Source organism: Falco cherrug, chromosome 6 (genome assembly GCF_023634085.1).
Source record: "Falco cherrug isolate bFalChe1 chromosome 6, bFalChe1.pri, whole genome shotgun sequence".
Taxonomy (NCBI): Eukaryota; Metazoa; Chordata; class Aves; order Falconiformes; family Falconidae; genus Falco; species Falco cherrug.
In genome coordinates, this window is record NC_073702.1 from 62581249 (window position 1) to 62594215 (window position 12967).

Below are 12967 nucleotides of genomic sequence, written 5' to 3' on the forward strand. Positions count from 1 at the left end.
CATAGACTGACAGAATAAAAATACAAGCATCCAGAAGGATAGGTCATCATATTTGACATGAAATAGAGGCCCTTCCACAACATGTACCTAACAGCTTTGAAATCTATTACTAGGCAGGGATAGCCTTTCACTGTGAATTTGTCCCCTGCCTATAGCATCAGGGCTTTTATCTCAGCAGCACTTAAAAGTGCTCTTTTGAAGGCAAATAATAATTAAAAATAAAGTTGTACAGCCTGGAACAGACTAGGGTAATGATTGCACTTTATGTTCATCCTTGGTATCGAAAAATGCTTGATTTTAGTGTTGTTCCCCATTTTTAGTTTAGCGGATGTCTCTGAGATGCCAAATATTTCTAGAGCTGTAATGATCTCTTGAAGACAAAATGTTCACTGTGATTATCTTGCTAAATTTCTTCTCTGTCTCCAGCCCATAAGGCAAAGCCCTGTGAAATACTACAGACTATATACTGTGACACATACCTTCCCTCATCTTCTCTGTGGAACCATTTTTTAAGTGGGTCTCAGCCCAGGGACAATTACGCTAAAGAAATCTCTGGTAGAGGGACAGTCCCACCAGGAACTACACAGAGAGGGGCTGCAATGAGCTTGGGCCAGATCATCTGCAGTTTTGTAGGCATTTAGTGAGCAGAGGTAGCAAGGCACAAATTTCCTTTAAATTCTCATCTTTGGTGCCTTTGTGTGCAGATTGCTGCTTATCTGATTGAAAGAGTCTGTCCCATCAGGAAATGATTGCTATGCATGAAAACATTTATTGCACCAGAGAAATAGCTCTAAGAAATCCAGGATGAGTCACAGCTATTGCAGGGGTGAAAATTATCCTCTTTGTGCACAGTGTACAACATGTCCGGGACACATGAGCAGTGCAGCCTATGTGTGCATCAGTTGCCAGCACATGCACAGCAGCTGCCCTTGCAGCCTCATCTTTGCCCGAGTGCTCATTTCTGTAGCCCTGCATCCCAGAGACTGTGGAAGGTCAGTTGGTTTTCAGGCAGCCGTCAAGATAACGGTAAAAATGGCCAGATGAATCCCAGCCTAGTGGTATCTCGTCTGATGGCCTGTGCACAGGGGAATAAACAGAACTAAAAGGTAAAGGCAGATATCCAGGTTCTTTTATAGGTATTGGTCAGAGAAAAGTCATTGCCATCAGTGACAGTAATAAGAGAAGAGATTTTAAGCTTGCGTAGAGCTCTGTGACTGGAAGTGATCTGTATTGGTGGGAGGTCAGCACACAACTCCTTATAAGCTTTCTTGAGACTCAGCCGCTGCAGGAATCATGAAAACACTTCCAGAAGGCTGCTGTCTCTGTATGCAATATGGGTAGATATGGCAAACTGGAACAGAGGGAAGTCCAGAGATCATTCTTTGGTTAAGTTTCCCATCCTAGAAATGCATGGTATGTTTTTCCAGCTTTAAAAATCCCTAATATTTCATGCATAGTGACTATCTCATTCCACCGTAACGACAGCTACTTAATGATGACAAGCATATGAATTCCCTGTGCACCTTGTGAATGTACTTTGGGATACTTCTTGGTGATCAGTGCTATGCAGAGTTATTGAGCTGCCACCAGGATGAGAAAAATTCCATAGAAAACTTTTGTTTGTTATTGGATGTGAATGAAATTGTCATAAATGTGTGAGTGTTTTTATCAATTCTGATAGACCTGGGGCTTGTTCTGGCAGGGATTCAGTCTTGAAGTTTGCTGAATTATTATGTAGGCAGTGCTCTCAACTGGAGAAAGAGATGCTTTTTTTTTTTTTTTTTATTGTCAGGCATCTGTCAATGAGAACATTTTCCTGTCTTTCCTGTATAAGATACTGATATTGATTACTTAGAACAGGGTGCAGACCCTAAGCTTTCTTTAATATTTTCTCTAATAAATTTTTCATATAAACGTGATAGGTTTGTCAAAAAATATTAGTTCAAAAGGACATGGAGGTGCTACGTTTTCTTTATAGGATAAAGAATAAGCCATGGGAAGGTTTTCTAAATTCATCAGTAGTACCTAGTTTTGGGTGTGGAAGTTATATTAACTTCGGTTTTGTGCTGTAGTTTTTCCTCCTTTAAACCAGTTTTAAAAAAACTAAAGCACATGTATACCCATATGAATACAGCTGCAAACTCTTCTGAACTGCTCTCAGCCAGCCAGATGGGAGCTGGCTCTGGTCTGGAAATCTCCACAGTTGTACTAAAGCTGTGCTGTGCTTGAACTTGTGTGCTTTGGCTGGCCTAATCTGGGATTTTGGAGTATAGTCAGAAATCTTTATGAGACAACCATACAAGATTTGTACTCCAGATCCCAGAGAGACCCATGCTTTCCTCTATCTTTGTGTACAGTTTGCAGCTTCTGATCAGCTGAGGCTCCTCCTTACAGTTTTCCTTTCAGCTCCAGGACAGCAGCAGCACAGAACCAGCTCACACAGAGAAACCCTCCAAGAAATACTGCAGCAGCTGGGGCAATGGTGACCTCTTCCCCTCCCTCAGCTCACATGCTAAAGGCAGTAGGTCAGTGTGGTCTGGGATCCGAAGCAGCCCCCAGTGGCAGAAATAGTCTTTCAGCTGCAGTTGCACCATTAGAGGTGGTTCTTGTCCTTGTCCTTTAACAGGATGCACCTGTGAGTCCTGCAGGGCATAAGACAGGGAGGGTTTAGCAGCTCTAACTCCTGTTCTGCACTGAAGCAGCTCATTAAACACGAGGCTTATGAGTCATACTTTTTTTCCCTGTGACATTGCCATGTTCTGCCTCTTGGAGCAAGCTTGTGTCAGGCTAGTCTGGAGCACAGGCAGAACAATGACAAACCTGTGCTCAAGTCTGTCTGCATCCTTGTCTGCTTTCACCAGGAGGTAGTCCACAGCCTGTGCAGATGAAGAAACAGTGTGAAAGGGAACATGGAGAGAGCAATTTTAAACTGAGTCACATAAGCTGGTTTCCAAAACCCAGGTACTTATGCAAGGTGCTTGTGCGCATTCAGTTATTTTCTGACCAAATACAACACAAGTGTCATTTGTGGATTTATATCTTTGTCCAGCAAGCTGAATAATAAATGTTGATGTCAGCCGGTTATCAGAACTGCAAAAATTCAGTGTTACATTATCCTGATGATGGGTTTTCTTGATAGTTATGCCATAGATTTTCACCTAGCCTGATTTTTCTCCCTCTCTCTTTTAAAGGTCAAGGCAACTATTAAACATATGTGTGGGAGAGGAAAAGACTTTCTGAGTCAACAATAGAAGTAAATAATCTTAGTACTGGATTATCATGACAATGAGTTTAGCCTCAAAAAGGAAAGGACAGTAGACATACAGGGCAAATTTAATAATTTAAAATTCATTTCTTTTACCTATTCATCTCAGAACATTCAGATGAGCAGGAAATTCAAGACCTGAAGATTGCAGAATAGATTAGTAAACAATGGAATTTCACACTCTTCATAAGGGGTGATTGCAAGGTTAGGTCAGATAAAATGCCAGAACGGGAAGAGGCTATGCAAAACAATGCTGAGACACAATTTCACTACAAATCAATTCAAAATAACAATCAGAAAACTGCCAGCTACAAATGTTTTATTTCTTTAACACAGAGGCAGTGAGGAAAAGTCACCATCCTAATAAGAAGCAGGAACTGCCAATAAACCTACCAGCAAACACTCAGCTTTTTGATATTATTACGATTCTGAAACAAGGTTGAAACTTTTTTGAGTGTTAGTTCTACAGAGGCAGGCACTCACGCTTCAGTGATGCAGTGTTTGGGTATGGGTGACGTTGATGCTTGAATATAGCACTGATTTGGCTTACCTAGATTACCTTAGGTTATAAATTCTTTGCTATGAGGAGGTCAGCTGTCCCCAAAATGCCACAAAGGCCCTGAATTTGTATCCTAATAAGTTATACCCCAATGACTTTTTTTTGGGGTACCTGTCTTACAGGTTTTGGCTGCATTTTTTAATGACCTAGGCTCTATCCTTCATTTATGGAGGCAAGTTGTTCTGCTTAGAGTTCTTCTAAGTCTGAACAGATGATCTTTGGTTGCCAAATCTCTGTTTCTGGGACTTACTGATCTTACAGTGGTGGGAATGGCATGTGCATTGCTTCAGAAAGTTCTACTAGAGAAGCAGGCAGCTTGAAAGCAGCACAAGGAGTCCTACTGTTGAGTAGCAGCAACAGAGATAACAGCATGAAGCAGTCAAGTGGACTGGAAGGTGAAAATGAGAATTACATTTCACAGCAGATGATGTATGTATTTCCTAGTAGGAATCATTGGAGAGCAGGGAACAAGGATAATTTTGTGCTTTTCCATCTTTAGTCAGTTTTGGCTACACCCAGTGAGTACTGACATTAACTCTTACTCACAGTTTAGAACAGGTTATCCACCTGTCAGAAAGGCAAACATTGCATTGCTATCAGTAGATAAATGCCTTTTTCTTTGAACTGTGTCAGCAGCTCCTTCCAGGCCTAGGTCAACTGCTGCATTTAGTATTTACTCTTTTAGAGAAGATGGGACAGGTTACTCAGTTATTGTGAAACTAGCTGTATGACTTTAAATAGTATCATTCACTGACCTGTGACATTTGGTCCAGCTGTTACTTTATTGTATTGCATGGTTTCGTTGATCTGTGTTGGCTGTTTGAACCAGTCAACTGTTATGTTATTTATATCTAAGTACCATAAATAGTATGTTATCCTGTCATGTTCTTTTTAAACAGAAGATGCAGGCTCCCAAATCTTCCTGACACATCAAGTAGACATGGCTGCTCAGGTGGCTTCTGGGATGGCTTACCTGGAATCTCAGAACTATATCCATCGGGATCTGGCAGCTAGGAATGTTCTTGTTGGTGAACACAGTGTTTACAAAGTGGCAGACTTTGGACTTGCAAGAGTTTTTAAGGTAGGTTGTGAGGCAGAATTGGCTTTACTTTAACTGTGGGGAACAAGGTGGAAGAGCAAACTGTAGCTTCTGAATTGCAGAGTTCAGGCAAAAGGCATGCCCAGGGAGAAAACAACCTCTAATATGTTCACTTGTATCCTCTACCTGAGTTATCCCATGCCAGGCCAGAAGCTGGCCTGTGCTTTTGTGTCAGTCTGAAGATGGCATCCCTGTGACTGCTTCCTAGTCAGTCCCCAAGGAAGGAGCTTGGCAAGCAATAATACCCTTAGCTGCACAAACTTTATCCACAAGATGCGTGTCTGCCACATGGAAAGAGATTACAGGAATGATGGCAAAATTATTTCCCTGAGCCTGTAAGGGAAGGTGTGTAAAAATGTATTGGCAGCTATTCTCTCCCTGTTTACTTCCCCGCTGCCTCCATAATGCTTGTGAGTGCAGGTAGCAATCATAAAAGGACCTTATTCCTCTCCATGACTAACAGTGGAGTTCATAAAGTGAGCTCTCAGAGCTTTAAATCTGATGTAGTTTCAAATTCTTTGCCATTGAACTGTTTTTTTTTTCTTTAATTCATGAGAACATGGAAAGCTGAATAATGCTGACCAAGATCACCCTGGAAAAGAGCCATGGTTTACAAATGAGATTTCCTACCTCTGAAAATGATTGGATCAGAGTTGGAAAGATTTGATTTGCTGTATTTTATGCATTTCAATATGTGATCCATAATTTCTGAGGTCTTGTTATTGTTTTTATTGATTTATGTTCTTGCACTGAGAAAGAAAAACAGAGAAAAAAGCCCTCTGCTTGTCATTTTTTTTTTTCCATTCAAGCAGCGGAAATTGAAGTTCATAACAGAGTTGGATTTATTACATACTGAAGTATAGAATAATGGCTTGACAGTGGCATCAAGGGACTTTGAAAGTGTTTTTTGCTTAATTTTGGTTCTTCTAGTTATGCTTAAGTTCAGATTGCACATTTTTTAACATGGAAAATACATATTTTTAAATGAACAATGCTTACAATAGTTATTTGTCCTCTGTCCTCACATGAGAGGGTAATAACTTACAGCTGTTGACATTTCTTGTTAAAACTGAACTTTACTAAAATACTATGTCCTAAAGATATCTTGGCAGACTTTCTTGGGAATATTCTGTCTCCTAAGCCAAAGCACTAATACGGTCACATGCAAAGATCTCAAAGAAGCAGGTGTGAGAAATGAAATCTATATTTCTGGATGTGTTAATTAGCATAATGAAATAATTTCTTGTTTCTAGAGATGTTTCTAGATACAACTGTATCAGTATGTAGATACAAAACACTAACAACCAGTCTTTTCAAAACTATAGGACATTACATCTGGGAAATGTACATTCTGTATTAAAACCTAATCAAACAAACACAATCTTATACACATTTGCCTGAATTTGCATGTGAAAAACCTGATCAAGGCTTGGATATGACTGATGTACACTAAATTACTTCAGGAATGAAAGAGAGAATAAAAGTTCACAAAGTTTTGGTATCTGTGCTATAAAACTTTAAGGACATGATTCTACAAATTTGCAAGTAAATGATTTCTCTTTTTCTATGTGTCTTTCATCTTCATTTTACATGAATTAGTTGGACCCACTGTAAGCAAATATGTTAATTTGAATCACTTGGAGTTTGTTCTTTGGTCCCCAAAACCTGCTTAAGTGATTGTTATCAAAGTCAATGGCCCTTCAACACTGCAATAAATCACAGAAGAAAGGTTCTGAAATTCATTAGCTCTTGCTCTTGCCTTTACTGAAGACCAGATGTGGAGCCATTTGGTTTCTGCTGTCAGCAGGATGCTTACGTTGCCACTCCTGACAGACTTTTGAAATCTTGCATGCCATGTCCAGAATTCACAGTAGCAGGTCATAATTAATCACAAGCCACTCCAACACTGCGTGCTTGCTTGAAATGATAAATGCTTTAGAAAAGCCTCTGATGAACGGTAGCATTTCTCAACTGTGAAGTCCAATTCAACAACAGACTTCAGAAAGTGTGTGCTTTAATACCATGAAAGGCAAGTACTTGGCTAAAAGAGAAGATTAAACACATGCTTAGCTTAGTCAGGTGCTTAAGTACTTTGCTGAAGCAGATCTGAAATCACACTTGCTTCTTTTACCCATGACAGGTAGAAAATGAAAATGTGTATGAAGCTAGGCCTGAAACAAAACTCCCAGTGAAATGGACAGCCCCGGAGGCAATCCGCTACAACAAATTCAGCATTAAGTCAGATGTCTGGTCATTTGGAATACTTTTGTTTGAAATAATCACCTATGGGAAGATGCCTTATGCTGGTAAGTGCTTTTACCAAAAGAATGATGTCTAATGTTTTCTTGCTTTAAGAACGAGAACAAAAAAAGTCCAACACCCATACTATGGCATGTTAAACGGTGAAGACTGTTAAGTACAGAAAGATGAGGTCCAGTTTAGTGGGTCAGACCTTCTGGCTGCCCCAGGCTCCCTGGAAGCTTTCCAAAGGCTGTGATTAGCAGCCATTCAAGCTTCTTCTCACTGGAGTCAACCTGCGTTGCGCAAAACCTAAGCTAACTAGCTGTTTCCCTCCAGCATCAGCTGCAAGATGCCAACTCATAGAATGTGGAAAAAGGGAAGGTTTTCCTGTTGCCCATCCTGCCCTTGTTTGTTTGGGTTTTTTAAATTTATTTTCTTGAGGATATCTGATGGAAGAACAGAGTATTATGTGTGAAGTGCTGCACAGGCATCTGAGGAAGGAGGCGTCTGAAAAATGTATCAGTGTTTTTACCCCCTTCCCTCATATTTGAGTATTGCAGTGGAAAGTCTTGATAAAGAGAATGATCACAAGGATTTGGAACAAAATGTCACCAACCTAAAAAGCAGATTTAATGGTATGAGAGCAGCCATTATTCCTAGCACTGTGAGAAATGCTCAGGGAACTGTGGCTCCCATAACACAAGGTATCAGTGAGATGATTGACTGTGGCTCATTTTGTGCTGGTGAGAACACAAGGGAAGGACTAAAGCAAAAGAAAGTTATTCTGTGTCTGCACAGGCCTGAGGGGTGGTGTGTTTGCTGTAACTGTATTTCACAGGATCCCAAGCTAGTATTTCCTGTAAGAGCAAAAATTGATTTTGCCTTTTGATTCCCACTGTCACCTCCTGTGAAACTGTTCTGAAAAAAAGAAAATCAAAGCCAAAAATCCTCAACTCTTCCTTGTATAAACTATAGATGTGTGCATATGCACACACACACATAAATAAGCTATTCAAGTATAGATGATACATAACATCATGATTCTTGATATTGTCTGAAAATATGTTCAGCGTTATCCCTTTGCAAAGGCAGAGTTTACCTGTAAGTTTACATCCTTTTGCCTGCCTATTTGCTTACTTGGTATTACATTCAGAGAGAAAAGAAGTAAAGATTATGCAATTCAAGATGTAATTTAAAGAGCAGAAAACAGAAAGGGAACAGGACAATAGGCTTAATATATAAAGGTATAGCACAGGTAGGGCAATGGTCACTTCTCCATGATGTGCAGTGACAGAGCAGGCAGGATGCCATGGCATAGCTTCACCAGAGGAAACTTAGGGCTGATGTTAGTGAAAACTTTCTAAATGTGAGGAAAATTCAGCAGCAGGACAGATTTTCTTGGGAGATTTTGGACTCGCCTAGACTAGAGTGATTTAGGAACAATTTAAGTGAAACAGATGTCAGAAAAATTTTGGCAAACCCAGGTGGTGGAGAAAAAGCCTCATACCCAGAGAGAGCCATTTGCTGTGCCTTTCGGGTGGCTCAGCTGGGGTGAGGGGGCTGGGAAATGCTGGAGATGGTTTTTAACTGATGGCTTGGGATCCTCTGATGACTCCTGTGGCCTGTTGCTGTTAAGGGGGGCCTGCTGTGCCAGCCCTGCCCTCACCGGGCACGTGTACCTCAAGGGAGGGCATCCCATTGCCTCCTTTCAGTCAGAGATAAGGACACGTGTTGTCACTAAGTAGACCCTGAGTAGTCTGTCAAGCTCCTTTGGGATTGCAGGTATGCCAGGACACCAGGTCATCCAGATGCTGGACAAGGGCTACAGGCTTCCTCAGCCGGAGACGTGCCCAGCGTCGCTGTACCAGCTGATGCTGCAGTGCTGGAGCGTGGAGGCGGACAGGCGGCCCACCTTCGAGGCCCTCTGCGGGCAGCTGGAGTGCTACTTTGAGACCAACTCCTCTTCCTACGCTCAGACCCAGGCTGTGGTGAAATGAACTCCCAGGCACGGGCTGAGGAGCAGATGCTAGCCAACGTGGCTGAAGGGAGTGTTGTGAAGTCAGCCAGGTTATTAGGGGGTGCTGAGGAATTCTGGTATGTTTTCATCCCTGTGCTGATACTCAAAGACACTGTTTTGCAAGACTAAGCATCAGGAAGCTGGAGGGGTGGGGGCTTCTAAAAAATAAAATGTCTTCTATTTATTTTTTAAATAACAGATTGTAAGAATGAACAAATGAAATGAGTGTCGCTCAATAACCATTGTTGTGTTTTGTCATTTCTTTACTGGAATAATTATATGCTGTTCCTTAGATTTTTTGTTCCCACCAGGTTGTTCTCATGAAGGAATGTGATGGCTCTGCACAGCAGGATCTGTGCTTCCAGAGTCCTCTTGTAAAAAAAAATAAAAATAACCCCATGACTGTGATGATGGAAGACTCCAGATTAATTGCCTTGCTTAGACTTCAAGTACATGTACTTCTGCTGTATCAGAAAATAAAACAGGTGTTCATGGGAGAAAAGAAATTATTTTGTTTTGTGGATGCAAATCTTTTTTAATCTTTTTTAGTTTGTCTGCTGTTCCTTTTTTACAAAAGTAAACATTATTATTAGATTCTTGAAGCTGTTTGTTCTTAATGTTGTTAAATATTGCCACAGAACCAATGAATTATTGTCAATTCAAATGTAAAGTTTTCTTCCATAGTACTTCATTTTAGGGGTATTGGAGGAAAAGATATTTCAACATGAACTCAAGACTGCCTTAGCATTTCAGAGTGACACCCTTTCCTGTCCTGCTGCCCAAAACACAGACCCACTCCAACAGGACAGGGCTGAGGGCAGGTCTAGGTATTTTGCAGAGGGACTAGCAATCCATGCTTCCATCTTCTCCAAATGTGACTTTCTTATAGGACATTTAAATAACAGATGATCTATTTTACTTTATCCATGGGGAAATGGAGCCCAGGTGCTTCTGCTAGCAGTCTTTACAGCTACAGATTTTAGAATTTTTTTTTTGCCAGTTTTTCTAATTAACTACAGTATGTATTCTGCTGAAATCTGATATCACTGTGACAGTTTTATGTTCTCAGTTGTGAGGCTTAGAGAACCAAGTTTTAATTATTTACTTACAATTCATCAGTTAATTATTTAACAACATAATCTAGGAATTAAGAGCTGTACTGTGTTAACATAATGTGAGCTCAGTATAAATGTGCTACCATTTTCCTCTAATATCAAAAAAGGGTATAAATAAATGAAAAGATTCATTACTTTAAAGGCTGGGTGGCTTTTATTACATCTTTTTCATTTTCTTTTCTTCTCTTTATACTGCAAATCCATTCATCTCAGTGCCTTGCTTCTAATTTTTAATTTCCTTTTCCCCTCTACTTTTGGAAGGCAACACACCTTTTTTTTCCTTTTATACACATCGCTTATGTACTCACTATTCAAAACTCCTTTCCTTATTTATTGTTTTTCTCCTCTTTCTATCTTACTACACTTGGAGTGTCTCCAGCATTCTGTCTCCGTTCACCTTCGTATTCTGTGCAGTGTTTCTCCCTACTAACCTTTATACTAATTATACATATAAAGCACAATACAGTGATAATTAATCAGCTGTCATAGCATCCATGTGATTTTGGAAAGTAATCTTCCACTCTGAAAGAAGAAGATGTTAAACAGCCTTGCCAAGCCCATCCTGATAAGAACTGGCATGGAAGGAACTGGGAGATTCCCAGGCAAAGTCTCCTGCTGTCCTCTGTCCATGTTTGTTTTGAGACTCATGCTAGCTACTGGCTCACAGCCCCAACAAGATGTTATTTATGATTATCAGACCTCCATCAATCCATGTGTCTCTCATCTGGCTAGGAGCTGTGTTTACTGTTACAGTACGAGGTTAGCAAATCCCACAGAGTAGGTTTATATGTATATAAGAATAGGACTGCTGTTATTTGGAAAGATCTCTGCCTCAAACATGTAATTTTGATGTTCAAGCACTATTTCTCACATGATTTTTCAGACCTAAAACTTTAAGAATGCTGCAAATAAAAGTTGAGTTTGGCCAACTCAAAAAAACTTTTGATAAAGGAAATAGAATCTTAAAAAGCACAGACATGTGCGGTTCACAGGAGATGAGTTGCCAGGGGAAAAAAAAAATGACAGCAGGGAAATGGCAAAGTTTTCAGAATTCCAGATTATACCAAGTGATCCATACTATTCTGTGGTGACCTCTGCCCTCAGATGGAAATCAGCAGGATCTCATAGGACTCCACTGAAGTGACACCAGTAATTCTGAAGAAAACACACCTGTGCAATAAATATCTTCCTAAACCAGTGTATAGGCAATAGAAGGTCTGTTTGTCCAGCTAAGTTGAATACTTTGCCTCCTTAATTTCTCCTTAGTCAAAAGAGAGAGAGAGGGAGTGGCTCCTTGAGATGATGAATCCTCTGAAGCACTCCAGGCAGGCTTCTTTCTGTTTGCTGCTGTAAAAGCATCCAGGAGACATGAGACTGTTTGCTGAGGGGTCTGTGTAATAGCCCACATGTAAAATCAAATTCGCTCTTTCAAGCCCCCTTTACCAAGTACGGCCTCACAAACCACCTTTAGCTGAAAGGAGCAGAAGCCGCAAGTGAGCTGCACCCTGGTGAGCTCTGTGAGGAGCAGGCACCCACGTGTGATGGCCTCCAGGTGATACAGCCTAGCATGCTGAGATGCTGCTGGCAGGCGTGTTCCCCTGCTGCTGCATCCTGCCATTTTCCCTCTTGTGCTTTCTCTTTGCATGCTTGCACAACCACAGCTAGTTAACGGAGTCTGGACCTGCCAGCTGCCTCTAGTATGTGCTGGCCCAGGGTGGGAGACAGGCAGCATCTGAAAGCAGGAGGTAGGTTCACTTTGGTGTGTCTCATCATAGGCACTGCATCAAAGAAATTAATTCACTTTGTTTTCATCTTCGAGGCAGCCTGTGCATATTTGGCCTCCCTAGGGCGATGTACTGTAGGTGAAGAGGTGCAGTCAGTCTCTTCCAAGCCTGGACACCATTTCCACCCCGTTGTTGTGTGTCCTGCAACCACTGCACCCTCTTCTCTTAGCAGAAGTGGAAAGCAAGGAAAGACAGGGAGGCAGGTATATTATGGGGCCAGGACGTTAATTTTTTTTCTTGCACTGGGTTGCTCTGAGAAAGTCTGGTGCCTGGTAGAACCCCTTTGCCACTATCATCGACGTGGCTGAGGCCAAGCTTGGAAACCACAGGTGTTGCTATGAGATCAAGTGGTCCCTTTTTCTGGCTTAAATCCATGCACTTGCACTTGCTCCCTTATTTTACCTATCCATAAACTTGTTATACCAGTGAGATGCTGCCACTCTAATATGAGCTCTGATTTTTGATTTCTTTTTTCCCTTGGCTGTCAGGCAAGCAAAGGAGAGAAAAATCAGCAATGCAACGGAATAAGCAAAGCTCTGGAAATAAAGAGTAATGTGGAAAATTAACCATTGTTTTCCAACTCTTTCCATATTTTTGCAAGGTAGAAGGAGGCAAAGGGTGATAAAGCTTCAGAGTTTAATCTGCTTACAGGCAATGCAACAAGCAAAACTATACCTTCAGAAGTCCAGTGCCATTTTATAATTTTATTTATATGACAGATAACAATTATAGTCAGAAGTCTTTGCTATGACTTGATTTAAATTAAACATCAAGGTTATCATTTCCAGTTATAGTGCACAGAGAGATGGGTTTAACTTATCTCATTCTATTCTTGAGGCCTTTTATGTTCAAGATACTGCTAGAGCTATCTATTGCACTTGTTTTTA

General features: G+C 40.8%; 1 protein-coding gene across 1 annotated transcript in view; it reads left to right on the plus strand.

Annotated features, from left to right (window-relative positions):
- Positions 1–10437, plus strand: part of FRK (fyn related Src family tyrosine kinase) — a 56314-nt gene extending 45877 nt beyond the window's left edge. The window contains exons 6-8 of the mRNA XM_005445746.3: positions 4724–4905; positions 7064–7229; positions 8947–10437. Coding sequence (XP_005445803.1) covers positions 4724–4905; positions 7064–7229; positions 8947–9161 — 563 coding nt within the window. The 3' untranslated portion in view covers positions 9162–10437. The remainder of the gene's footprint in view (positions 1–4723; positions 4906–7063; positions 7230–8946) is intronic.
- Positions 10438–12967: the final 2530 nt, after the last annotated feature.